Raw genomic sequence first — 26,652 nt, 5'->3', positions numbered from 1 at the left:
CAGCCTTCGTGAGTATCACCAAAGATCTCATCGTCAAGTAGGATTCTGGTTTAAGGCATTCATGGGACTTTTACAGAACATAAACTGCAAAGTTTGGCCTATGGGTATTACCTAATAAACACAAATACTATAGTTTGTGAGTTACCAATAGCTTTCATGTCTCTTGTCCTGGACTTTTCTGATTTGACTTTCAAATTCCTTTGTGTTTCACTTGTCAGTTTCTGCATATTGGTTTTTGAGGTTTTGTTTTTAACATTTTTGTTCACTTTAACAAAATGCTGACACTGAAAAAAAATATGCGGGGGTTGGTTTTCCTCCAAAATATACTGAACTATTTCTTGGTAGGTAGGATTTTTTTTTTTAAGTAGAAAATTTTTAGAGACCTAATAAAAGCAATAAAGACACATCTCTGTTCCCTTGACTTTTCTAGAATTAAAGATCTGACCCCACACTCTATCATCTTTGCCCCACTTCCTTTCCCAAGGAAATCTGCTAACAGGTAAATGGTTACAGGGATATTTGCCTCTGAACAGTGATTACAATGAATATTTGACCTTAGTCTAGCCATGAAGAAGTGGAGTAAAGAGAAGAGTTTCCTGGAGTAAAGAGATAGGCTTCTATTCATTAACCTATCATATTCACCTGTGAAAGCTACAAGACAAATCCTAGAACAAGCTTTAATCAGTTATAGCTTGACTTGAGTTTCAAAATTATCGGAACACAAGCGTTTTCCATCCTCTGCTTTTTTATGTAAGAATATTTCCCAAAGGCCAGGATATTTTTTAAACCCTTAATACAAAGTATTAATAAAATGTAAAGTGTTTGCTATATATTTGGGTTTAGAAGCATTCTCATCTTTAAGATATCTTGATATTGAGAAGTTGGTTCAACACAACGAGATACCACCTCACCCCAATCAAAATGGCTATCATCAATAAATCAACCAACAACAAGTGCTGGTGCGGATGTGGAGAAAAGGGAACCCTTGTGCACTGCTGGTGGGATTGCAGATTGGTGCAGCCACTATGGAAAACAGTATGGAGGTATCTCAAAAATCTGAAAATGGAACTACCCTATGATCCAGTAATTTCACTCCTAGGTATCTATCCGGAGAAATCCAAAACTCCAATTCAAAAATCTTTATGCATTCCTATGTTTATTGCAGCACTATACACAATAGCCAAGACATGGAAACAACAGAAATGCCCATCGGTAGATGACTGGATTAAGAAACTGTGGTACATTTATACAATGGAGTATTACGCAGCCATAAAGAAGAAAGAAATCTTATCATTTGCAACAACATGGATGGACCTAGAGAACATTATATTAAGTGAAATAAGTCAGACAGAGAAAGACAAGTACCACATGATCTCACTTATATGCGGAATCTAAAGAAGGAATAAGTGAATGAAATAATCAGAAACAGTTTTGGAGACAAAGAGGAAAAACTGAGGGTTGGTTGTTAGATGGGCGGGGGGGGGGGATAAGGGGGAAGATGAGGGGATTAGAAAACAGTTGGTAACCACAAGATGGCCACGGGGTTTTGAAAATTAATTTGGGGACCGTAATCAATGTTGTAAAGATTTTGTAGGGTATCCGATGGACGTGTCCCATTAGGGAGACCACCTCAGGGAAGATGTAGATGCCTGATCACTGTAATATACACCTGAAGCTGAAGAAAAACAACCAAAAAAATGGTTCAATTGGTTGGAAATGTTTTTTTCTGAAGTGTATTGAGACTATTTCCAAATGGCATCGATTTTATGGTCATTCAACCAAGAATTGATCTTTGAAGGCTACCTCCCTTCCATTGAACATGTTATGGAATAAAATACAAAATTCCTGTGTATTTTTAAAGTTACACCGGAAAGGAAACATTGTTTTTGGAGTGCATCTTGGGCCACACCCTTACCCTTTGTGTGATAGCTCACACTCCCATTAGGGAAGGCCTGAGACACTACGGCCTACAGATAAAGTCCATCCTCTTGGTAATGACAGAGAAAATCCTTCTGATCTGGTGACTGCTTGCTTCTCCACCCACAGTTCCATGTACCACCACTATCCTACATCCCATGTATCAGCCACACCAAACTACAGTCAATTTTTGGTTTACGGAGAAAATAATTGCTAACATTTATTGAGCCCTTACTGCATTTCAGACACTGTGCTGTGCGCTTTACATGTATTATTTAATCTTCATGATGGTTCTTTAAAGAACATTATAATCTTCATTTTGCAAATAAAGAAAATGAGACCAGGAGAAGTGACTTGCCCAAAGTCATATAGGTAGAGTTGTAATACAGGAATAGAAGGTCACAGACAACTCTTAAATATAGTTATAATTAGTAAACATGTAATACCAACGGGATCCAGTGTAGACTCATGTAGTTAAAATCACAACCAAGTTTTAGATAATAGATATACAAAAAGTAATGGAAGTATAATAGTTTAGGAGCACTCAACTTTATATAATTACATGTGTGCTTGGCAAAAAAAAAGTAGCCAAAAGTTTACCGTTTCTTAATTTTGTTCTAGTTCTTTGAACTAGAAAGGTGGTACTTTCTAGTACCACCCAGGATGGTACTTTGGATTTCACTGCCTCCACTTGACCGAACTATCTCCTCAGAGGTCACCAGTGCTCTTCTAAAAGCCACTGAACATATTTTAGCTCTTTATTACTTCCCAAGGAGATAATTCAAGAGGGGAAAAAAGTCCAAACAAAATGTTTGCATAGGGCAAGAATTCTCAGGGCGAAGAGAGACATGCAGATTCCCTAGGGGTAAGAATCTGAAACACACAGAAGTGTTTTGCAACCTGCACTTGATTTTCTCCTTTCTCAAGTGTCTATCTTCTTTCCATACTCTTGCCTATATTCTCCTGGTAAAGAATCACACTCTACCATTCCAGCTTTAACTTTATTTTTTAAATTTATAACTGGCGTTAAGTGTATTTTTAAGTGCTCAAATTGAAGATAAATTATCATAAACATATAACCCCCCATGTCAAGAAACACAACATCACAAAGCCCAGAAGGCCTTCTCGTGTTCAGTCCCAATCTCTGCCTGCAGATAATGCAGAACAATTTTTCAAAGTTGTATCAATTTGTACTCTCACCAGCAGTATGCCCCACATTTTTGTCAACTTGGCATTGTCAGTCATTTAATTTTAATCATTCTGGAGGGTATGTGGCGGTACCGCATTGTGGTTTAACCTTGCATTTCCCTTAAGCAAATTAAAGTGAAGTGAAAGAACTCCCCCTATTGGGTAAAATCTGAATTACCTGGGAGATTTTTTTTTCCAGTTTCTATTTAAGCTTCCACTATATCTAGACCTTGTTCCACCTCTTTTCCTCCTGCGAGTCTCAAAGAATTAAAAAGCTGACCATCTTTCATAAATGCATTGCCCATTGTATATGCTCTATTACAAAGTGCCCCTTTAAGCCTCCTTGCTCACTTTTCTATTGTTTTTTAATATTAACTTGTAAGAGTTTGTGGATTCTGACACAAACCCTTTGTTAGTTACACGTGTTGTCTCACACACTTTGTCCATCTCTAACTTTAAAATCAACTCATTTTCACCTGTAAAAACAGGAGGCTCAATGCGTTCAATTTTGTCATACTAGAAGTGACCAGTAGATGGCCCCCTAGCCTTGCTCCTGTGCCTTTCCACGGGTTGTGCCTGAATTTCAGCTAAATCTCGCTGAATATTTTGCAAATGAGCAATGTTAAAAAGTGTGAAATCAAACTTTAAACCATTACACATCTAGATGGAATACAACTAGAACTGGGTTTAGTAGTGGAAATAGCCTCTTTTTTTTTTTTACTTTTTTTTTTGCTCAGAATGAAGAAATAAAAAAGTCTTTACCACAGTTGAGCGAGGCTGCCGCGAGGCAGGACACCAAGCGGAATCCATGGAATTTCCCTCTGAGAGTCACCTTTTAGCCGATAAAAAGAGAGTAACTACCAGGCACGTGGACACTGTTTCACTATTTACAAAAGGCAGGTATCTACTTGCCCAGGGTCTGCAAGGACAGCAGAACAGGGGGTTAGTTATGGAGGTTGTAAGTATTTCGCCACTTCCTTTCTTTTATTCCTTTTTTCGATTTTGTTTTCATTAATCATATCTTGTGATTGCTTAAAACTGACTTGGGGAGCCTCAGAAACAGCGGGAAGCCAGCCCCACTTGCTGGGATGGAAATGGTGTTTGTAGATAAAGGTTTGAAACCTGAAGTCTGGTAGGTGACCAGCAGCCTGCCTCCTTCAGCCTCTCCTTCTGCTTCTGCTCAGGGTAGATGAGTCCCTGAACTAGCCCCCCACTTAGTCTTAAACAGACCTTCCATCCTTCTTCCTCCTCCCCAGACCTTTCTCTACTGAATGAGTGAATGAATGAATGAATGAATGAATGAGTAACAAGGTCCTAGCCTCCCTGAGTTTAGGAATCAGAACACATTGAACCCCACACACAAAGGGAGATCTACAGGTACTAGAGGCAGCAGCTGGAGAGAGGGAACAGGGAGGGGCCTGGTGCCATGGGGTTGGCTTGTGATTGGCTGTGATTATGAGCAAGGGAAGGCACCTTTAGTGGAGGGAAAGACGCAAACAAGGGCTTGAGGCATATTTGGGATTTGGGAGAAGGCGACTCTTTTTCTCTAGCCTTCACAATGGACATTGGCAAGAACATCAGCCAGCAGCGTTCCTTATTTCCTGGGTGTGGGGACAGCGCCAGGAGTGCAGTTTCCACATGCAAAGGTGCTGGCTCGGGTAGTAAATGGCCATCAGTTGTGGCTAGTTGGCCATCAGCTGTAACCAGTGAGCCATTGGCCACTAATATAACTGCCGTGGCTATGCTAGCAGAAAAGTGGGGGCTAGCAAGAATATGGTGGCTGAGCTAGCAAGAGAGGCTTGCAGCTAGCAAGTGAGGTTGGTTGGCAGAGAGAAGAGGACGGCAGGTTGTGGAGTGTGATTCCTGCTTCCTGTGTCTCCAACCCGGCGGCCAGCAAGAATATAGTGGTCTGACTCCCCTATCTATGGCTCCGTGGGTGTTCCTTTTTGGCCTCACCACATCCTGCATTCTTGTGTGGGGAGCAGGAGCAGAGACCCCACCTGCCACCCCGTGTGACACTGGGGTAGCCAACCAAGGTTTGTAAGTGTGACCGTGTGCTTTTCTAGATGTAACAATTTAGATTCTTTTTATTCTTTCTCCTTTCCCTCCTACCTGATTCAAACACTGTGTTTTCTCGAGGCTACGTGCATACCTCGTTAATCTGGTCAATTGCCAGAAAGAAAGAAACTGAGTCAGTCCTCAGCCATCCCAACACCAGCAACCAGGCTACGGTTCTGGACTGCAATTTTCCATCAGATGACATATGAATCACCCCTAAGACCTGGTTCAAGATAACTATCGCGGAACCAACAAGACCCCAGGAGACGTTCTCCCAGAGGAGTCACATGACTAACTCCCCCTTTCCTTTGTTCTGCTTCTTCTTGTGTACCTATAAAACTCCTTGACCGTTCTAGGCAGACAGAAGGCGGCCTTCGAGACAGTAGTCTGCCATCTTCCCAGAATGCCGGCATTTTGGATAAACCTACTCTTCTTTCCCCCAACCCTTGTGTTTCCATCATTGGCTCGCAAGCAGCAAGCAGCCCAACCTGAGTTCCGTAACAGGTTTTCAACCCCGTGAGTCACCATCTCTGATGTCCCTGGGACTTAGCATAAAGACTGGCACATTGAGAATGTATTGAATGAACTCACTTATGCTTTTTATGCTCACTGAATGACCCTAGGTTCAGTTGCACCCCTGAAGCTTTCTTCTGTCTCCCATCTGCTCAGACCCAGCACTACCTTCCTTGTAGTGCATGGAAATAAAGATTCAGAAAGAGGCTGTGTTCTCTTTTGGTTCCTTCATTGGGGATAAGTAGGCAAGCCCACTTTCTGAGCAATGTGGAAGTTCCAACCCTCACCAGATTTCACACCTTCAAAAGGACATTGCACCACGAACACTTCTTGGCTCTGGGGGCTGCCAGGGTAGGTGTCCAGAGCCTGGGGCCTGCGCAGGCACAGGAAAGTGCAAATGTGCCAGATGGGAGGCGTGCACGGGGCCAGGCTCTGCTTCTCCTGGGTCTGACTATAAATGCGGACACTGAAGCCTGCTGCTCATCACCTGTCATCCATACTGAGTGCCCATGGCCTGGGCAGGAAGAGGATGCCAGGCAAGAGTGCGCATCAGCGTAAGCACTGTCCCTTACGTTCCGGGGTTTGGAGTCTCCCCCTGTTCTCCTGGCCCAGGAGCATTCAGTGGTTTGCTGGAGCCAGCTCATACTGCTTGGAAGAGCTAAGTGTTACATTTTCAAGAATTTTGCAAATGAGTTGGGCAACAGCCATTATTTTACATTTTAAATTGTTAAACCTTACAAGACAGTGTTATATTTTTGAAAAGTAATAAACACCCAAACTCGTCACTTCCCAGTTATTTCACTACACTTTGTAATTATGCTCTTGCGGCGATCTATGCCTACTGTGTCTGTGTGATGGAAATGTTACATGGGAGGGTGCTACTGCACCTCTTCCCAATTCTGTGCTCAGTGACTCACTGTTGGTCGCTTGAAATTGGTCACGGTGGGGATATTTACACCAGAAATAAATGCTACCATCATGGCTTTTCGCCCGAAGTGCCTGTTGTACGTCTGCCGTGCCGGCGCAGAACCTGGATGTGCAATGGCTGGGAGGACGGCCAGCCCTGGGTTTCCCACCAGCTGCTGCCAGCTCTGGACCTTTCTCCGCAGCCAGACGAAAGGAAGGAGAGGCCAGGGGAAGCAGGGAGGAAGTGGGAGGAAACTGGCAAGCACCCTCGACTCCCCCAGGGCACAGCCAGGACGGCAGGGTTTTCCTGAGGAATTCACGGGAGAAACCTCGGGGTGTGGAGGGCAACAACAGTGAAGAGCGGAAATGAAATGTTAAGTGACTGAGTTGAGGGGCCAGTGTAGCAGACCAAGAGGCCAGTCTTGTGAAGACAGAGGGAAACCACAAGATATTGCATTCTTGAGACCACTAAAGGGAGGTGAGCCAAGCATATGCCAAAAGAAGTTGAACCCTGTGAAGCTGGCTCTCAAAGCAGGCTCTGCAGGGCTGTGCTTCTCCCCAGCTACAATAACAGGGACAATAATGAGAAGGGAACAGAGAGGAAGTCACATGCCTCACAGTCTTGAGGATTCTCGGGCCTCCCTGGCTCACTCCTCTGCCTCCTCCTTACAAGTTCTTTTCTCTTGTGCATTCCAGCCCTCCTCTCCACAGCCTGCCACAGCTCTCCTTACATCTTCTCACTCACACCTAAAAGTTTCCAGAACCTTCTACTGCTGTTCACACACTAATTTCTATCTCCAACTGGATGTCCTACAGGTTCCCAAACTCGTCACCTAGTCCTCCAAACCTGCTGCTCCCTACAGGCTCCCATCTCAGAGAGAGGCAGCGTCAAGCACTGGTTAGCAAACCTAGAAGGCCTCCTTTGGCCAGAGACTCTCACAGCTCAGAGGAGTCCCCTCCAACTCCTCCGTATGTCCCTCCTCCTCCTCCACTCCACCTACCGCCCAGGCCTCTGACCATCGCTTCCCAAACTCAATTGACTTTTTCTTTCATGTAACCCATGTTTTGAAAGATGTCAATGACACTGCATTTATTAATAACATTACCCACCCTGAAAGTTGCATATAAAATTTCCAACCAGAATTTCACCCCCTAAACACTTACTGAGCAGCTGCTATGTGCTGGGCACCAGGTAGGCAAAGGTGACTAGGACCCTCAGGGCTCACACCTACTTAGGGGAGAGTCAGAGAGAGACAATGAATCGGGACAGTGCGTCGAGGTAAGACAGTGACCCATGTGATGTGCATACGGTCCTACAAGACCTAGGTGGTAAACCTGCCAAACTAGGAGCCTGGGCACCCTCCTTGTGCCTCAGTCTCCCCTTGCTCCTTATGTCTAGTCACTCCCTGGACCCCAGGAGCACATCTCCCTCAAATCTGTGCAGTGCGCTCATCTCCACAGCCACAGCTTGAGGTTAGGTCACCATCCTCTGCCACCTGGATTCTGTCTCCAGGCATTCTCCACACCAAAGCCAAAAAGGGATTCCCAGAGCTCAAAACTGACTCAGTCATTCCCTTACTTAAAACCTTCAGGGGCTCCCTATTGTCCTTAGGATAACACCTAAACTCATTAGCATGGCTTCACAGCCTTTTCTGATCGAACTCACATTAACACAAGAATTATTTCTCACTTACTTGCACACCCATTTAGCTGAACACTTACTATGTGCTAGGCATCGTGCTGGGTACTGGAATCCTACAGAGAACATAATGCACACCGTCCCCTTTCCTGGCGCTTGTGGTCTAGCTGGGGATACGGATATTAAATGATACTTATGCAAATAATTGACTATAATTGTGATGAGTGCAGGAGAAAGGACATCTCCTTGTCAATCCCTGCTTCGACCGCAACAACTCCTCGCAGCACCGCCTTCTGACCCTGCCTAGACTGTTCCCGCCCCTGAGCTGCCCTCCAGGTCTCAGCTTGGGCTTCTCTTCTCCTGGCAGTGTCCCCTGAACCTCCCAGGTGATGCCATGAGATCTTGTGCTCACCCTTGTGGGAGCTCCGAGTACAGGCCCTTTATCCTTGCACAGGACTTAGCACTGTAAACCCTCAGGACGTGTTCGCTGTGTGAATGACCGCTAGGTCCTCTTAATCCACGTGTGATCCTTTTTTAAATTACAAAATTATTCATGTAGAGTTCACGGTGTGTGTGGAGTGGGGGGGCAGTCTCCAGGGCACTGGGGCCCACATGGTGTGGCTGCCAAGGTGAGGTGCCTGCTATCTTTTCTCTGGGCTTTGGCCCAGAAGCCCCAGCTGACCTCCCACTCCCACCCACCACCCTACCCCTTGGAGCCCAGTACCTGCCTCTGGACTTGGCTCCTCTGGGCGACACATTGCTGGGGGAGAGAAGGGTGGCTGGGGAAGGAGGAGCACCCCAAAGGGTCTGGAGCAGCCAGACATTAGTTGCGTCTTCCGGCAGCTTTACCAAGGCGTCTGGGCTACTTTCTGCTGGGTCTTGAGGGAACTCCACTCCCCAACCTCCTGTGGTCCACAAATCTCACCTGGGTAAGGAGTGGCTGCCTAGTCCTGGGGCTGTGGCCAGGTCTAGGAGCAAAAGTCAGGTACGGACATGGCCTTATCACCCACGTACTCTGAAAAGCCTCCTGTCCTGTCTAGAAGAGGCTTTGTTCTGCCTGGGAGACCTCACCCTCAGCAGTTTATCCACAAAAGCCCACACTGAGGCCCCGAGCTTCTTGCTTCCTTTGAATCAAGGAGTGGGAAGATCACCTGGTTCACCCCTTTCATTTCACAGCCAATGAAACTGGGGACCTGAGAGGGAATTAAGTGTCCAAGGTACCAATCATGCTTTAAAACAAAGTGAAAAGGCAGGTCTCCTGACTCTCAGCCAGCTGGGAGCCTTTGGGCTAAGCTCTGCTGTCCACCTGTTTTTCTTAGGCTGCCTCAACTTTTCCAGCTGGTTTAACGGGAAAGTATGCCTCCAAGAACTGCAACGCTCAGGAATCATCGCCACCCCCACCTATACCCTCCTCTGTACCCACTCTTGTTCATCTCCCCCAGAAGTGGAGGCAATCTGACAGTCTTCTCCCTGGCAGGTACCAGTAGGAGGACAGCAAAGGACTCACCCAGTTAAGGAGTTATTGCCAGAATGGCCTTAAAGAAGGAAATCAAGCACAGGTGCACTCTGTTTACTTTCCTGGTTCACAAACACGACGGGATTCCACTGGCTGACAGGACAAGGTCACAATCTCTTAGCCCAGGCCCTAAGCCTCTCCCATTCAGGCCACAACCAACCTGCCCAGCCTTGTCTCCCACCACTCTGGACCCCATGTTCTTTCCTGCTAGTCATACCGTCCTCAGATTGTACCACATCCTCAGGGCCTCTTGGCCTTTGTAGGTGCTGTTCCCTCTGCCTCAAATGCCCTTCCCTGCTTCTCCGTATGACAAGCTCCTCACTGTTAAGACCCAGCTCACAGGTCATTTTCCATCCTGTGCAGATATTTTCCTCCTCCCTCTCTCCTCTCTTCTTCCTCCTTTGTGTGCCCACAGTGCTTCTGTGCCAACTTTATAGCATAATCAAGAAAACGCAAGCTCATGAATCTGTGTTCCCCCTAGACCCTCAACTCCTTAATGACAGCAACTGTGTCTTAGAGCCCAGCACATTGCAGACACTCAAAAAAAGGAATAAATGAACCAAAATCAATGTATGGGCTTTGGATTTCTTCCAGAGCTAAATTAGGAGCAAGTCTTAACATTACGCAAGGCTCTCCTTCCAACTCATTTATTCAACAAATATTTATTGAGTGCCACCATGCGCAACGCATGGTGCAGACAAAGCAGTGGGAACTTGAAGCTAAAGCAGACACAGGAGTTGGCATTTTGGAGGCAGAGACGAGGCAGCACAGAGTACGAGTTATGAGGGAATAGCCAGCACTCACGGACCACCACTGTTATAAACAGATTATCACGTTTAATCCCACACTGGCCCTACAAGGTAGGCACTTTCATTATTATTCTTACTTTACAGATGAGGAGATTGATGCTTTTGGAAATGGAAACACTTTTAATGGCACGACTACTAGCAAGTAATGGAGGCAGGGTTCGAACCCAGGCTGCCCCCAGGTCCCACATGCCCAAACAGAAAGAGCCTACAAGCATAGCTCATTTTATTGAGCTTCACAGATGTTGCATTTTCTACAAATTGAAGGCAAGACCCCCACCAGCAATAAGATTATGGCTCCCTTTATTGCAATACTCACTTTATTGCAGTGGTCTGGAACTGAACCTGTAATATAAAGTATGTCTGTGTAAGTGTTGTATTTTCTTAATTAGTCGCCCTCATCATTGTCTGCACACTGCAAACACCTGAAGAGCTTAAAAATCACTGATGCCCACCCTGGTCCCACCCCAGGTTCTAATGCAGTTAGTCTGGGGTGCAGCCTGAGTACCAGCGTTTCTAATGTGCAGCAAGGGCTGAGAACCCCTGTTCTAAATGTGGGAGTCTAGTGTCAAGTGTGAAAGGTGAGACCCACCTGCAGCCACGTCGCTCCCTGGTTGTATGTAAAGACTCGATGTTTTCCTGTCCCATGGGGGCTACAGACATTGGCAGGGCTGGCGCTTCCTCCATCGCATTCTGTCTGTGTCTCACCAGCTGTGACCCTCCTGTGGCCTTGCAGTTGCCAAAGACACCTAACTGGGGAAATTCCACATGGGGAAAAACCAACATGGTTTCCAGGCAAAGGGGCGTGGTTTCCCCAGGATGCCACCCAGCTTTCAGGGTGAAGGAGCCAAGCTCTCTGCACAGTGAAGACAGCTGATGTGAGGCCCTGGGTGGGTGCCTTGTGGGCAGCAGACCTGACACGAAAAGCACCACACCCCCCACAGATCGCAGTAGGCAGGGCCTGTGGGGCAGAGACAGCAGAGCAGGGAGAAAGCTCCTGGCTCCACCATCTGGCTGCTGCCCTTGGCAGCCACTGACCCCATGCACTTGTAGGTTCTGAGGGACAGCGAGGCTCCCCAGAGCCTGCGGAGCCAGACTGTGCGTCTGCAGCCAGCAAGGATGGTTTTCCCCCTTCTTAGGCCCAGGCAGTGACTCAGAGACAAGTGTGGAAAGCAAACAATGACCTCCCTTACCCCAGAACCCTCTCAGGAGTGGAGAGCGCCGGGGGCCCAGTGGGATGGAAGTTGGCGGCGTGGAGTCCGTGTGTAGGGTACACAGCACACTTCCCCCATCAGCGGGGTGCCCTGAGCCTCCTGTTTCTCAGAGGTGTTGTATCATTTCATTGAACCCTCACCACCGTGCTTGAGGCAGGTGCCATCCCTCCCCAGCTTTTCCAATGCACAGAGCTTGGGGCTTCTCCCCATCACAGCCCCTCATTCAGCAGAGCTGGGTTTGTGTCTTGGCAACCAGGGTGAACTGACGTGTTTGGCCATCTCCGAGATCTCTCCCAGGGCCCAAACTTCCTGCCTCTCGAGTTCTCAGTTTAGATTCACAAACCATCGCACCATGTGAGGCCATCATGTAGGAGGGCCATGTCTGTTCTTCTTGGGGCTAGGACGTGTCCTACGGCTTCACCACACCATGAGCATGTGGGAAACGGCTTCCTTTACAGGGAGAACAACGGTGGCGTAAGACACCAGAGTGGCCATAGCGGAGGGTGGGTCTCACCTCCAGCCTACGTTTATTTTTAAGGACAGAGACCCTGTTTTCTTTACCTTAGTATGAGCCCCTTCCCCATATTACATAGCATAGTACATGGCACACGGCAGATGCTCCGTAAATGATTAAACCCAGTGACAAATCCTTTTGCAAAGACTTAGCCATGATTGATTGCTGGCATACCTAATTTCGAGGTTTTTAAGTATTCATTTATTCAACAAATATATATGATGTCTGCCTACTATACACCAGGCACATGCCGGCTACTAGTGATCCAATGGTGAGCGAAAATAGCTCCTCATGGAGCTCCAGTTTTGTGGGAGAAGAAACTAATTTCCTGAATGCACATAAATGACACCGTGCTAAGGTTACTAAAAGGAGAGGCCAAAGGACGACGGAAGTACTGGCAAGAGGGCCTGCCCCAGGGTCAGGGAAGGCTTCTGGAAGGAAGTTTGCACATCGCTCCACCCACCCACCTGTCCATTATGGACCATGTCCCAGAGTTTATCTAGCAAGGAGCCCAGGGCACCTTGGCTGCTTGAGTGATTTCAGGTCCCTCAGAGCAGGAGGGAAACTCCCATCTCCTAATAATGCAGTCCTCAACACCAAGCTCAACAAACTTTTAGGTGTAAGTTTTCCAGTCAAGAGGAAAGAAGAGTTTTTGTTTTTTTATGCAAAGCCACTTAAACTGAAACTGACCTCACCCTGGACTTCTGAGATGGTTTTCAGGGAGGAAGGGAGGGAATGAGCTGGCTCTCCAGGAACCTCAGGGACACACCCAGATTGCCCAACACCGCAGGGCCAGCCAGCCCAGGCACCTCTCTGGCCGCTTCCTTCCCTGGCCATTGGGACCCTGAGGGGACACCCCCTTTAGTGCCAGCTCCTCCACAGCCAGAGGTCCACAGGGGATGACCCCAAATGGAAGCTTCCCCAGGGTCAGTGCAGGACGAGGTCAAGGGCAGGCCTGGAGGAGGGACTCAGACCAGCCCGATGAGGCACGCAGACCAAACTGTCAACAAGCGGGAAGTGGTGATGACTGTTCCCCGTGATGTTTTGCCTCTCAGCTGCCCTCACCCTTTTCAGGGCTCTTAGCTCATAATAATAATCCTTCTGGCCCTGGACTTGGATTGTCTCCCTTTCTCTTCCCTACCTGACTTCTTTACATCTTTACTCCCTCAGTAACTTGGGGTGCAAGTGGCCTTATGACTGCCTGTCTGCCCTGACTTTTCTCCTCAGGTGTCTGCCCCTGACTGTAACTCTTGTCTATCACTTCAAGCTCCTGAGAGAGTCTGGCCAGACTACCAGTAGTAAAACCTTCTGTGGGGTATTTGAGAAGGGGCCTGAAAACACGGCACACCCTCTAAGATCTAATTCCATCCCCTTCTCAGCCTCTCTGCTTCCTGCAGAACTGTTTCTTCTTTAGGATGCAGAGATGGCTACTACGGCATCCCAAGTTGTTCCCAATTTCAAGGCTTAGAACATAAACTCTATGCTCAGTTTCCCAAGCTTTGTCCTCCAAAGAAAAGCCCTTTCTCTCCCCACGTACTGCACACATATGCGTACTGGCTTTCAGGCTATGATGTCAGCTGGGGATCTGAAGCCTCTATATTCAGACTTCTTTGTTCTAGACCAGAGCTTCTCAACCTTTAGCCATGTATAATAACCTGAAGAGGTTATGTGTAAAACAAACACACCCAGAATCCTGGGCCTGCCCCCCAGAGACTAAGATTCAATAGGTCTGGGGTGTGGTCCCAGAATTTGCATCACCCTCTCATGCTGCCAGTTCACCTAGAGGCGAGGAATGCTCCCGGCTTAAAGCTAGAAGGAAGAAGAGCAATGAGGAAATAATGTAGAAATGAAGTATCTCAGCGAAAACATTTCTAAATATTAACCTACCTCACAGGTAGGATGAATCCCCCTTTGCAAAGCGAGGTTCTGAGAAGTTATGAAACTTGCCAAGGTCCCCCCAGCTCTCGACTGGCAAAGCCTGGAGTCAGGCGCTGCCCTGTCCGCTTGCTCCCGGCCCACTGTGTCAACTGTGAAGCTGAATTAATGTTAAGACTTGATTGTTACTGGCAGAACTGCTGCCATCTGTCCTGATGTGGGTGGCGAGTAGTGTCATCTCTACAGGGAAATGAAGGTGCTTACAAATGTGTATGCATCGACCCACACCAGGTGAACCCACCACTCCTCAGGTCAGGGGTCTGTGGTCAGCGTGACTGAACCGGCAGCCAGGGCGTTACCCCTTGCATCTTCCCCAGGGCCTGACCCTGCACTCTAGACAGCAAGAGTTCTCCTCATGGCTCAGGACTGGTCTCGCGTATTACTGACTAGGTGAGAACCCCCAGTAACGACCAACTGTGACGAGGAGCACAGAGCTTCAGCGCTCCAGCTCTCAAAGTATGGTCCCCAGAGCAGCAGCGTTAGCCTCACCTGGGAACTCCTCAGAAACCCAAATACTGGGGTCCCATGCCCGAGCCACCAAAGCAGAAGTTGGGGTTTGGGGTCCAGTGACCCACATTTGAACATACCTTCCAGGAGATTCTGACACACAGCTAATGTCTGAGAACCACTGCTCTACTGCAAGAGTCAGCCAGATTCCTAGTGCGGTTTGGGAAGGTTCGGTTTGGTGACATGGAGGGTTGCCTGCTCTCTGGGCAGCCCTGACATACACCAGTGGAGGAGTTGCTGAAAAGTCACCTGAAGCCTCTCCTGCCTCACTTGGTTACAGCCTTGCCCTGGAGATGATTTACTGCCGGAATAGTCTTGTTGCTATGGGAACTCTGTACACTGCCTGGCCCTTCCTCTGTGGGTGGTAATATTCGCACCCCTTAGGCACTAGGTAAACCCAGTGTCCAGAATCCGCTGCCGGCTCTCTCTGCGACAAGCATATTTGTCACCACAGGGACAGAATGAACTACCAGCCCTGGCCCCACTGGCTTTGTTATTGTGCTTCTTACAATCCTCAGCCACTTCCAAGTTACCTAGTTTTGGGAAAAAAGCAAATCAAGTGTAATATATAGGGTAGAGGGTTACTTCATATGGTGGAAAAAAATTATGCCAGTCTCTGTTATTTCTTCAAAGCAAATAAAGGTGGAACAGATTCTTTTTCTCTGCTTTCCTTTTTGTGATGTAGTTCACAAAATACATTTCACCCCTTTTAAGTGTACAATTCAGTGGTTTTTTAACTTTTAAAAAGTAAATGGTGCCACGAGAGAACTTTCTGAGTTGATAGAAATGTTTATTTTACATGATGGTTTCATGGGTTCACATAGTAATTATCAAAACTGTCCTAACTAAACAATTAAGACCTGTTCATTTTATTATAACTAAACTTACCCCAATTGAAAATAATTTAAAAAGTAAATGGTGCCACTTCAAAAAATTCTGAAACAATTAAAATTTGAGAAATGTTCAGTGGTTGACTCGAGTGGATTTGTCTCTAAAATAACAAGCAAGTAATAGGTCACATTTGCCGTGTGATGTGAATCCATTTCTCATTTATGTTAATAGGGAGAATTCAGATAAGCAAAGACATTCTAAAATAATGTCAGGTGAACTTGCCTGAGGCAACATAGCCTTAGCAAACGCAAGGAATAGTACGAACTTCATGATTATACACAACTAAGGAAAAATCCACATGTAGTACTTGATGTAAACACAAAAAAGTAGAACTTAATTTTTTAAACCGTATGCCCCTTCTTCAAATAAGTTGTATTTTATTATATATGCATTATAAGTCATACCAGGTAAATGAGCAAGAGTTATAAAATTGGGGGTTTTCCTTAATTTTATTCTAACTTACATTTTAAAGCTAAGTAGTTCACACACAAATGATATAGTAAACCACTACTCACACAAACAAAAAAACCCTCACTTTCTAGAGAGAAATTATATAATTACCTGAGGCAACTTTCTAAGCATGGGGAAAAGATTTTATGAAGGAAAATCTCCAGAAAACTAATTCCATTCCAATTGCAACTTTGGGTACATGCATTCAACTACACTCTCCTTCCTTATTCAAACCACATATCATCACTTTTGAATGTGAAAGTATATGTACTGTGCTTGTATGAATATAGTGATTATTAAAATATGAACGTTTCCAAGGATATATTTTTGCATTATATATCAGATAATTATTTTTATTTTGTCTTTTCCGGATGTGAGGTCATCTATGTAGGCATATACGCAGGGTTCTTATCTTTATCTAGGTATCTACGTAGGTGAGAGTGAAGGTAAGACGCATATCTATGGGTGTGCTCCTGCTCTCAATTGGGGTGCTGTGAACCAAAAGTGGGCCCATCACCAGGAGGAAGTATGTGTGAGTTTCAAACAGGCAATGTTCCCATTCATGGAAGAAGACAATTTAAACACATGAAGCACTTTCTACTTTATAGTGATAATCAATTTCTAAAAGAGAGAAGGAAACACTTACTGAACAACTAGTTCAGCACCGTGTTATGTCCTTTACAACTATTATCTCACAGTCTTCACAACTTACCTAAGCAGGTACAAACTAACCCAATTTTATAGATGAGGAACCTGAGGCTTGCCGAAAGAAACATAGGTAGTGAGAGCACAAAGCAAGAGCGGTCTGATTTCAGAGCCTGTAATTTCATCCTCTACCACAAAGTCTCAACTAAAATGTGATAGAATTTCCCATAGAAAATAGAAAATGATGATGAATGAGTAATTAATTAGACCTCACTCCAGTTTTTAGTGATATGGAATGTGATTTTAACTGTTTTATTAGGAAAGCTTATTTGACATTTTATTTAGGTGAGAATTACAGATGTTTGCTTAAGATTCAAGGACACAGATTTGAAAGAACTCCGGGCTTTGGTTTAACTGCAAACCAAAACAATCTGTTGGCAGGGAAGAGCACCTCTTCCTGTCTGGGCTCCAGGATGTGTCTCTGGTTCTCCATCCCCAACCATTTCTCAGTCTCCCTCAGGGACCAGATCCTCTTCCTCTGCCCACGTCCTTCACGATGACACTCCTCTCTGTTCAGTCCTCACTTAGATGGACTGCCCTCTGTAGGCAATCTCACCTCCGCTCTGGGTTTACCACCCCTTGAAGTATCTCCAGCTCACACCTCTGCAGTTCTTCAGAAGTAATCAACCTAGATAGCTCTCCAACGCAACAATTCCAGAGTCTAACTCATTTTCTTCCTTATCCACACCCTTCCTTGAACATTCCATTCCCCCCCCACCCCCATATTCTCTGTTTTGGCACCACCACTCACCCAGCTACCCAGGTGAAAAATCTGGGAGTCATTCTGGACACCCCCTAACTACATCCAATAAGCCTTGAGGTCTTCTCATCAATCTCTCTCAAATGCATCCTCTTTTTTTCTATTCCATCACTACTTTAGTTACATCCCTCACCACTTGTGGCCTGGACCATTGGCAGCCCCTGGCCTGTGGCCTCCAAAGTCCCTTGCAAAGTGCATCCCCCACCTCTAGTTGCTACAGCCAACACTCCATTATGTAAACTGTGTTATCTCCTTCCGAAACTTAAAACCCCTTTTGGTTCCTTCACGCCTGCAGGATGATAGCATAAAAGGCCCTACACATTCTACTTACACCACTTTACACTCCAATATTAAATTCCAATATTAGACTCCTTTGAGTTTGCAGGAGATATGCTACTTTAGCCCTCTAGGCCTTGGTAAATACATGCCTCTACTTCAGTTGCCTTGCTGACTTCTAATTATTGTTTTTCAAGAAAATAGAATGAGTAGTCCTACGTACCATGTGCTCATTTCTCTCCTTGCTTTATTGTCTTGTTCTGTGTGGCTCTGATCTGTTTGTCGGTGTGTCTCCTGTTCCTGTGCCAGGTCCTGGGGTGTGCACAATGCCTACCCACAGGGACTGCTCAATAACTAATTTAAATATTTAAATTACATGAAATTGTTATTATTCTATCTCAGATGTGAAAAGTTCAAACTCCACATCCAAGAGAGTCTTATCCAGATCAAACTTGGTAGAGAGAGCCGTTCAACAGAAACTTCTTTGCATTTTCATGACCACATATTTGTCAGTACAACAACTAAACCAAATGCAACAAGTGAACCTCGGATTGGATTCTGGATTTAAAAATACAGTTTTGAAGGACACTACAATTAGAGAAAATGGAAATTGACTGTATGTTAGGTGATATTATTGAAATGTTTATCTTCTTAAAGATGATAATGGCATTACAGTCGGTTAGAATGGCCTTTCTCTTAGGCATGAAAATCTTTATGTCTCTAACTTATTTTCAAAGAGTTCATTTTAAAAGAACATAGTATACAGAGAGATACAGCCAATGTGGCATAACGCTAATTGATAAAAACTGAGTTTTCTTTGTACTAATCTTTCAACTTCTTTGCATATTTAAATTTTTTCAAAATAAAACATTTGGGGGGAAAATGCTAAAAACACAACCAAAACCAAAATTAATAAATCTTTTAGAGTTTAAGCGTCAGTATTGCTCTTGGCCTGCCTCCCTCCCAAACCTGCTGCATGGTACCTTCATTGCCATATTCACCCCTTAAACCCACTGCAATTCAATCAGGTTTGTGTTTTAACACACTCATCCCTCACAAACACAACAAATTTGCTCTCCTGGCTGGCCAACCATCACAACTCTTCATTTTTATTTGCCTAAATGGTATCATATTGCACTTCAGAAGTTTAAGCAAATAAAATTGTGCTTCATAAATGGTATGTGTTATTCCTTGAGATCCACGATTGGAGATTTTCATCTGGGAAAACTCGAGGTGATAATAAAGCAACAAAGGTTGGTGGAAGTACTCTTGCTTCAATCCTTCCAGAATTGCCAAGTCTCTAGTAAGAGCTCGTTAATTTTTATTGTGGTGAAGGTGATAAGAATTTAGACCTTCTCTTCAGTTTCTATTATTTTCAGATGGAAATGAAGAAAAAAGCATGTATCACCTTTATTTAAAAGAATTAATGAACCTAGGTGTGTACCCAAAAGAACTGAAAATATATGGCTACACAAAAACTTGTACATGGCTGTTCACAGCAGCATTATTCCTAACAGCCAAAAGGTGTAACCATCAAATGTCCATTAACTGACGGACAAACAAAATGTGGTGTACCCATAGCATGGAATATTAGTCATAAAAAGGAATTAAATACTCATACATGGCACGACATGAATGAATCTTGAAAATATTATGCTAAGTTAAAGGAGCCAGACACAAAGACCACATAATACATAATTCCATTTTTATGAAATGTCCAGAATAGGCAAATCCATGAAGACAAAGTTTATTGGTGTTTGTCTGAGGCTGGGTGCAGAGGGGTCAGGAAAGAGGAATGGCTGCTAATGGGTACAGGGTTCTTTTCAGGGTGATGAAAGTGTTCTGCAATTATTACAGATGGTGGAGATGGTTGTAAAACTTGGTGAATACACTAAAAACCACTGAACTGTGTGCTTTAAATGGATGAATACTATGGTATGTGTATTATATCTCAATTTTTTAAAACAAGTTAAGGAAAAGCAATTTTCTAGAACAATTAAAGGGAAACGCAGGGGCATGTCACGTTTGATTTCACCTTCAATCTCCAAGTCACCACTGGCCAGAGTGAAGAGGGACCCCAGATTCTGTAGGGTGCTCTCTACCCCCCTCACAGGAGCACCACTGTTAGCCCTGGCATCTGTAGAGCCAATCTCAGCGCGCCCCACATGCCTGTTCACCACCAAAATCAGCCAGTCTAGTACCCCATCTCTTCTTCATTGCCCTCTTTGTACTTACCATCTTTTATTCATCCCCCTTCAAAATTTGGTTTTGTTTTATCTCACCTGTACCCGTACAGTGCCTACCTAACGACAGGTACTCAATAAATTTCTGGTGAAAGAATACACTTGGCAGAAAAGTTTACACAGAAATTTGCACTAAGTATTAATTAAAATATGAAGCTCTGTGCTTTAAAATGTGTTTTTCTTCCATAAAAAGACTTTCTCCTCCATTTAAATATGTATCTAATCTTTAAGAAATCTTGCACAAATGGTATTTTATTATAGATAATCTAATTTATAAATCTCTATGCACTTTAAGGAAAATATTCAAGCATATAAACATAAAAATTTCAATATGGAAAATTCAAATTACAACAAATTCATTTTTGGACTATGCGGTTATTGCTGTACTAACTTCATAATTCCTTATCCAGAGTCCGAAAATATAGGCAAGCCCTAAAAATGTAGCAGAAGTATTTCTGCACACTGGTATCCATAATCTAGTTTGTGCAGAATTGTTTCCACTAGATTCATAGAGCACTCTTGGGAAGAAAGAGGTGAGGACTGGTCATTTGGTTGCCCTTCGGACCTTCTGCAATTCTTCAATTGGCTTCCATTCTTGGTTGACTGTTACAAGCTTAGATAAAAAAAGAAAATAAAAATGCTTTGTTAGGATCTTTCCTTTATCCTCACACCCTCGAGTTCCTGAGTGTTACAAGATCAGAGACATTTGGCCCACTTTCACTCAAAAGGATCTAGGTTTTTAACGTTCCCTTGGTTTTATGTGAACTATAAGTTCAAAAACCGAATCTGTTCCCTGTGAGTAGATCTATAATGCTCCTAGCACAGGGTGTGTCATATAGTAGGTGCTTAACAAAATTTCCTCATTGTAATTACTCAATGAAGGTACAAATAATCTAAGTTATACAATAAGGGGAAATGGACAGAGCTGTGGACAGTCCTTGACTTCCAAAGAACTCACATTCAGAGACCCTCATTTATCTTCCCAAGTTTTCTATTACCCCAGGACCTAGATGTAAGTAGTTTTAAAAGATCCTAAATGTCCTCACTAGGTCAAACTGTGTTATTTGAAAGTTTTGTTTTTTAAAAAAAGCTTTCCTGACAGACTTAAGTAGTATTCATTCCAGACCAAATGTTTCTTACTTCCAAAATATTTAAAATGTAAAAAACCAACCTTTGCAATAGTCTTAAAAGATTAAATGAATATTAGCTCCTTTTGCTTAAAGAGAATGCCACTCCTGTCTTCAGGAACTACTGTAATTTATCACAATAGACCTTATATTAATATTAACTTTAGAAAAATAATGGACAAAATGAGATAATGTATTACATTGATAAAAGTTAATATTTGAGTGTTTACTATAAGCCAGGCACTGTGCTAAAATCAAGGATTCTATGTATAATAATTTACCTTCTTTAATCCTCTTAACCCTGAGGTAGAGCCCTATTATTGTGCCCATTTTATAGATTCTGAGAGCCTCAGAGATGCCAAATTGTCTAAAATCACCTGTGAATAATGGAGCCCTTGCTAGATCTCTACAACTCTATAGCACTCTCCTTAAGACTACACCAAATGGCACCTTAAAAGTGAAAGGTATTAAATCTATTTTGCTGACAATGATGCTCAGGCTTGGGCTAAATGTAAATCACTTTTTAATTCAGCAATACCTTTTGAGGTACATTAGGATCCACACTTTCCCAAGGTTCTGGATTTCTTTTTCGATCAATGCTAAAAAATAAAAGAAAACTGATTAAATGGTACAGTAAGTGAATTTTCAAACCAACTCTGATATTGGGTCTATAAACATGCTAGGGACAGACCCACACTGCTTGCTAAGGCATGCATCTGTTAGTTAACTGAAACCGATGAAAGATTCCTTAAAGTAGCTTCATGATACAACCCAAACATTAGGGACCAATTCCTCTGTAAGAGGTCTGTATTGATATTTCCTTTATTGGGCTAGATTAGAGAATGTTCTCATAAGCTGAATAGCAATGGGGGTGGAAGTGCCAGGCTAAGAGCAAGATGTTCTTGCCCTGATTTCTGAGACCAGCAGAAGGGTTGAGCTTGAACTCTATAGGTGATAAACTGCAGGGCGCTAGGCCCCTCTGCCAGAGCCTAGAATTACTGCCCTTTCCAGCCCTTTCGGGGGCAAGCTCGGGTTCAAGTTTCTCTCTTCCTCATATTCCAGGATACATGGTATTTTACTTTTTATATCCAGAGCTGAGATTAGGTTCATTCCAGACAACTGAATCTATAAATTCTACCATATCAGGAAAGATCTTTTTAATAAATTGAAATTTTAAAATTTCATTAAAGCGATGACTTATTTCATGAGGTATATTCCAAATGACTATTTAAGAACTTCACATTTCAAAACTTAAGTTTAAAAAATCAAATTTTACTTTGCTGCAGGAGAAGAAGAGGGGTGCTAATGGATGAAAGTAAATTTAGATACAAGGAACAAACTAATTTTATCACTATCATAATGTAATAGTCTTCTGATATCAGGATGCTTTCTAGCCCTGACTCCAAGGTCACGAGTTGACATTCTCATCCTGGGGTTAAAACTAGGAAACTGATATCATGCATTTTTACAAACTTAAGGTCATCCTAACACTGCTAAAAATGTTTTTTTATAAATTATGCCTACTTACATCACATCAGTTTTTTTAAGGGAATATACAGCAAAAGACGAAGCTCCACTCGCTGCCACCGTCATGATCACCACCAAAGGAATAAGCTAACAGAGAACAGGTTGAGGGTCAATATTACGATGTTTCAAGGCAAAACATTTGAAATACAACAGAATAAGCTATGTATCACTTGATGCTGTCCTCAAAATCTGTACCACCTGCTCATCTTTAAAAATTAATATATTTAGTCAAGATTGTCAATAGCTTTAAAAACTTACTTCCTTCTTTTTCCTCAGCATTTGGAAGAAGTTCATGATGACCTCCGTGTAGAATGCCAAATCTAGAATTAAAAAGTCCAAGATATTGATCAAGGCTTCAGCTTCAATCACTAGGACCCCTCCTGGCGAGCCACCGTGCTGGCCGGCTCAGCAGCGCCTTCGCCCGAGGGCGACTCACCTGGGGCGGGGCAGCGCGCGCGGACGATGCTAACGCCCAAAGCCCAACGGGCCCCGACTTCACTCCTTATATAGGGACCACAACTGCCCGAGAGGGCCGGGCCGGGGCGTCTGGTCACGCGGCCGCGGTGGGGCGTGCGGGACCTGACTCGCCTTCCCTTCTCGGCGCCCGACTCCCGGGCGCCCCCTGCAGGACGCCGCTCGTGCCGATGCGCAGCCGGAGAAGGGCGCCGGGGCCCTCTGCGGTTCGCGGCGGTTCTCACCTGCTGCCCGGCGCGAGCAGGTGTTGGGCGTTGGTGCTGTGGGTGCTTCTTCAGCAACGGCTGGCGCCTGCAAGGGGTAGAACTAAGAACTAAGAACAAGGGGAGCTCTGGAAGCCAAAGCCTGGGTGAAAACCAACACCTCTAAAAGAGCTGCGGAAAAAGAGCTGCAGAGCCAGGGATTCCCCCGGGGGGCTCCCAGGTGCAGGGAGGCAAATTATAATTAATCCAATCACATTAAAAGCTCCAAAATGTGAGGTGCACATATGGAGATAATTAAAATTAAGTCGTAAAGTTCCTTTCGGAATAACTCCATTGAAAAAGTCAGAGGGACAGGAAGAATAATAAAAAAGAATCAGCTGGAAAAGTTTCCAGAATAAGGTCCATCTCTGAGACCTGATCGGCTGACTTTGTCTTGAGGTCCCCTTTATCTCTCCCCTAAAGTAGCAGCCTCGCCTTACACAGAGGATGCCAGTGGCTGAAAAACCAAGGAAAAAAACCAAGTAAACAATTCCATGGAACCGGGGGCTGTGTGCCAGACACTGTGCCAGAAGCTTCTCAACATTTTTGCAAGGTGAGTGTGTTATTTAGGCTCAGAGATGTTCAAGTCACGTAGCCAGTAAGCGGCAGAGTTGTCAGCAGAACCCAGATCTGGCTGGTACTCATCACCACTGCTCTTGCGGCATCCTGCTCTTAGCTATTGTAATTAAACCAAGCAAATAAGCTCAGTTATTTTAAAAGTTTTTAAACACAATTATTTTAAAACTGAAATTCAAGCTATGAGTTAACGTTAAAAATGGGAACATCTTAAGTTTTTCTGGAAAGGGCCAGACGCAGCTCTGTTTCAACTCCATCTTAGTGCTAGACATGGGCTTTGCATTCAGACGGACCTGATTCAGAGCCCATGCCTGCCATACTTTATTAGCTGACTGACTTCCAGGAAACTACTTAACCTTATGAGTCTTATATAGCTGTAAACTGAGGACAAACCTAACTCAGGAGGGAGTTGAAAAATAAGCTTAGAATGTATTAAAGCACACGGCATTCTGCCTTACTTATAATACGCATTCAATGAAATAGTAATTATTATTTGCAAAAATTTCTTTTATATAAGACAGATCATAAATGTAGCTTCTCACCCACTTATTCTGACAAGGGTTCTTACTGTGTAACTCCAGAGCTTTAACTGGAGAATTTTGCCAATTGGTTGGATTAACATCAGATACTTCTGTAGGGAAAATAGAGCCAGTCAGGCTTTCCTCCCCGGGTCAGCTGGTGACCCTGACCAGTGGCCAGTTGTTCCAATAAGATGGAATGCTGCGCAGGCGCCATCCATCTTGAAAGTGTCTACTGTAAATACTCATGTCAACACCTTGGCTGTGAGCCGCTTTTGTCTCCGACGGGCCATTTTATGAGGGGCTGCTGCTGCTGTGAGCTGATGAGTTATGAGACTGCTGCTGGTTGCCGGTTGTAACCTGAGAATGTCCAGCTGTATGCAGCAGTGAGAAACCCCTGGTTGTGTCCCAGAAAGCCTGTAAATAAAACATGTCTACTTTGCCTTCGGCTCCTCACATCTTCTTCCAGCTCCCAAGTCGCAGACACCTTGCCCCTAAGTCTAGGATTTACTTTAAAATACTTTAGTTAAAAAACAAATGATGGCCGCCCGGTGGCTCAGGCGGTTAGAGCTCCATGCTCCTAACTCCGAAGGCTGCTGGTTCAATTCCCACATGGGCCAGTGGGCTCTCAGCCACAAGGTCACCAGTCAGCCCCTCGAGTCCCGAAAGGGATGGTGGGCAGCAACCCCTGCAACTAAGATTGAACACGGCACCTTGAGCTGAGCTGCCACTGAGCTCCCGGATGGCTCAGTTGATTGGAGCGTGTCCTCTCAACCACAAGGTTGCCGGTTCGACTCCCGCAAGTGATGGTGGGCTGTGGCCCCTGCAACTAGCAACGGCAACTGGACCTGGAGCTGAGCTGCGCCCTCCACAACTAAGACTGAAAGGACAACAACTTGACTTGGAAAAAAGTCCTGGAAGTACACACTGTTCCCCAATAAAGTCCTGTTCCCCTTTCCCAATAAAAAAAAAAAAAAGTTTAAAAAAAATGAAGCAAATTTAGTGAAATATTATTCAACCGAGATGTTAGGTATTCTATTTTTGTTTGAAAATGTTCAGAGAACATTTCAAAAATTCACATATTGTACATGCATAGTTATAATGTGCCCATATAACCTTTAAGGTCTGCTTATTTCTATTGTAGCAATGAGACTTAAGACTCAGAAAGCCACTTTCCCCTCTAAGTTAATCCCAGATTCATTGAACTTGTGTAGATGCAAGGTCAGTATGTAGTCTGGTCTTTTCGAGCATAACTAGCAGGCACAGCTTCCACCTTTCAAACCTGGCAGCCCCCCAAGGACACTTCACCCTCTGTGGCTGCTCCAAAGCCATTAATTCCTTAGGGGAGCTTCCTCTCCCCACCCCAGTTGTCAGAAACTTATAGAATGTTCTCTAGCTGCTACAGCCTAGGGTTGCAGGGACATAGAACCATGACTCTTTGGTTCCCACTCCAGGAATTTACTTAGATTTTAATCAGCCCAGCTCAGGGCTTTACAAGAAAAAAATTTTATTAAGTATTTTTCGTTGAAATTCTTTCTGCCCATACAGTGGCTGCCACATTTAGCAAATACTGGATTTGCTAAGTTTTGTCAGGTCTGGGGATGTAATACTCTATCGTTCTGTGGCTCAAAAAGAAATTTGAGCTCAATGCATTGGGAAAGCTATTCATACTTCCTAGGTGCTTAGAAGCTGAAGTTTTAATTTTTCACCAATTATGAACAGTTTTTGGAAGTTACCCAGAACCATCCTCAAATCACTTTAAAACTGAGTCAAAGCAACAAATTGGTGGTTACTAGAGGGGAAGAGGGGTGGGGGAGGATGAAGAGGGTAGAGGGTCAAATATATGGTGACGGAAGGAGACTAGGCTTCAGGTGGTGAGCACACAATAGAGTATACAGATATTGTATTATAAAGTTGTACACTTGAAATTTATGTTATTAACCAGTTACCCCAACAAATCTAATAACTAAAAAAAAAATAAATGGGAAAAAAAGACTGAGTCAAAGAAATCCTTGATCTGACTTAATCATTTATTATTTCAATGACAGGAAGCTCATGGCTTTTGTCCTCAGCGGGCTTCCAAAATTCTGTTGAGAAGTTGTAGTTGCAATTTAAAAAGACATTTCCAAATCAAAATTCCGCTTCTATCC

General features: G+C 44.2%; 1 protein-coding gene across 1 annotated transcript; it reads right to left on the bottom strand.

Moving 5' to 3' along the window:
• Positions 1 to 19,484: 19,484 nt before the first annotated feature.
• On the bottom strand, positions 19,485 to 24,723 carry LOC308497872 (normal mucosa of esophagus-specific gene 1 protein; the record flags this gene model as incomplete). Its single annotated transcript, XM_081048963.1, has 6 exons — positions 19,485 to 20,651; positions 21,704 to 21,764; positions 22,694 to 22,779; positions 22,951 to 23,012; positions 23,129 to 23,457; positions 24,674 to 24,723. The coding sequence occupies 6 exons, from the start codon at positions 24,721 to 24,723 to the stop codon at positions 20,583 to 20,585; spliced, it is 657 nt and encodes a 218-aa protein (XP_080905089.1). The 3' UTR covers positions 19,485 to 20,582.
• Positions 24,724 to 26,652: the final 1,929 nt, after the last annotated feature.

This window comes from Rhinolophus hipposideros, assembly GCF_964194185.1.
Source record: "Rhinolophus hipposideros genome assembly, chromosome: 5".
Classification (NCBI taxonomy): domain Eukaryota; kingdom Metazoa; phylum Chordata; class Mammalia; order Chiroptera; family Rhinolophidae; genus Rhinolophus; species Rhinolophus hipposideros.
The sequence above is the reverse complement of the archived record's forward strand: the minus strand, read 5'-3'. Positions and strand labels throughout refer to the sequence as shown.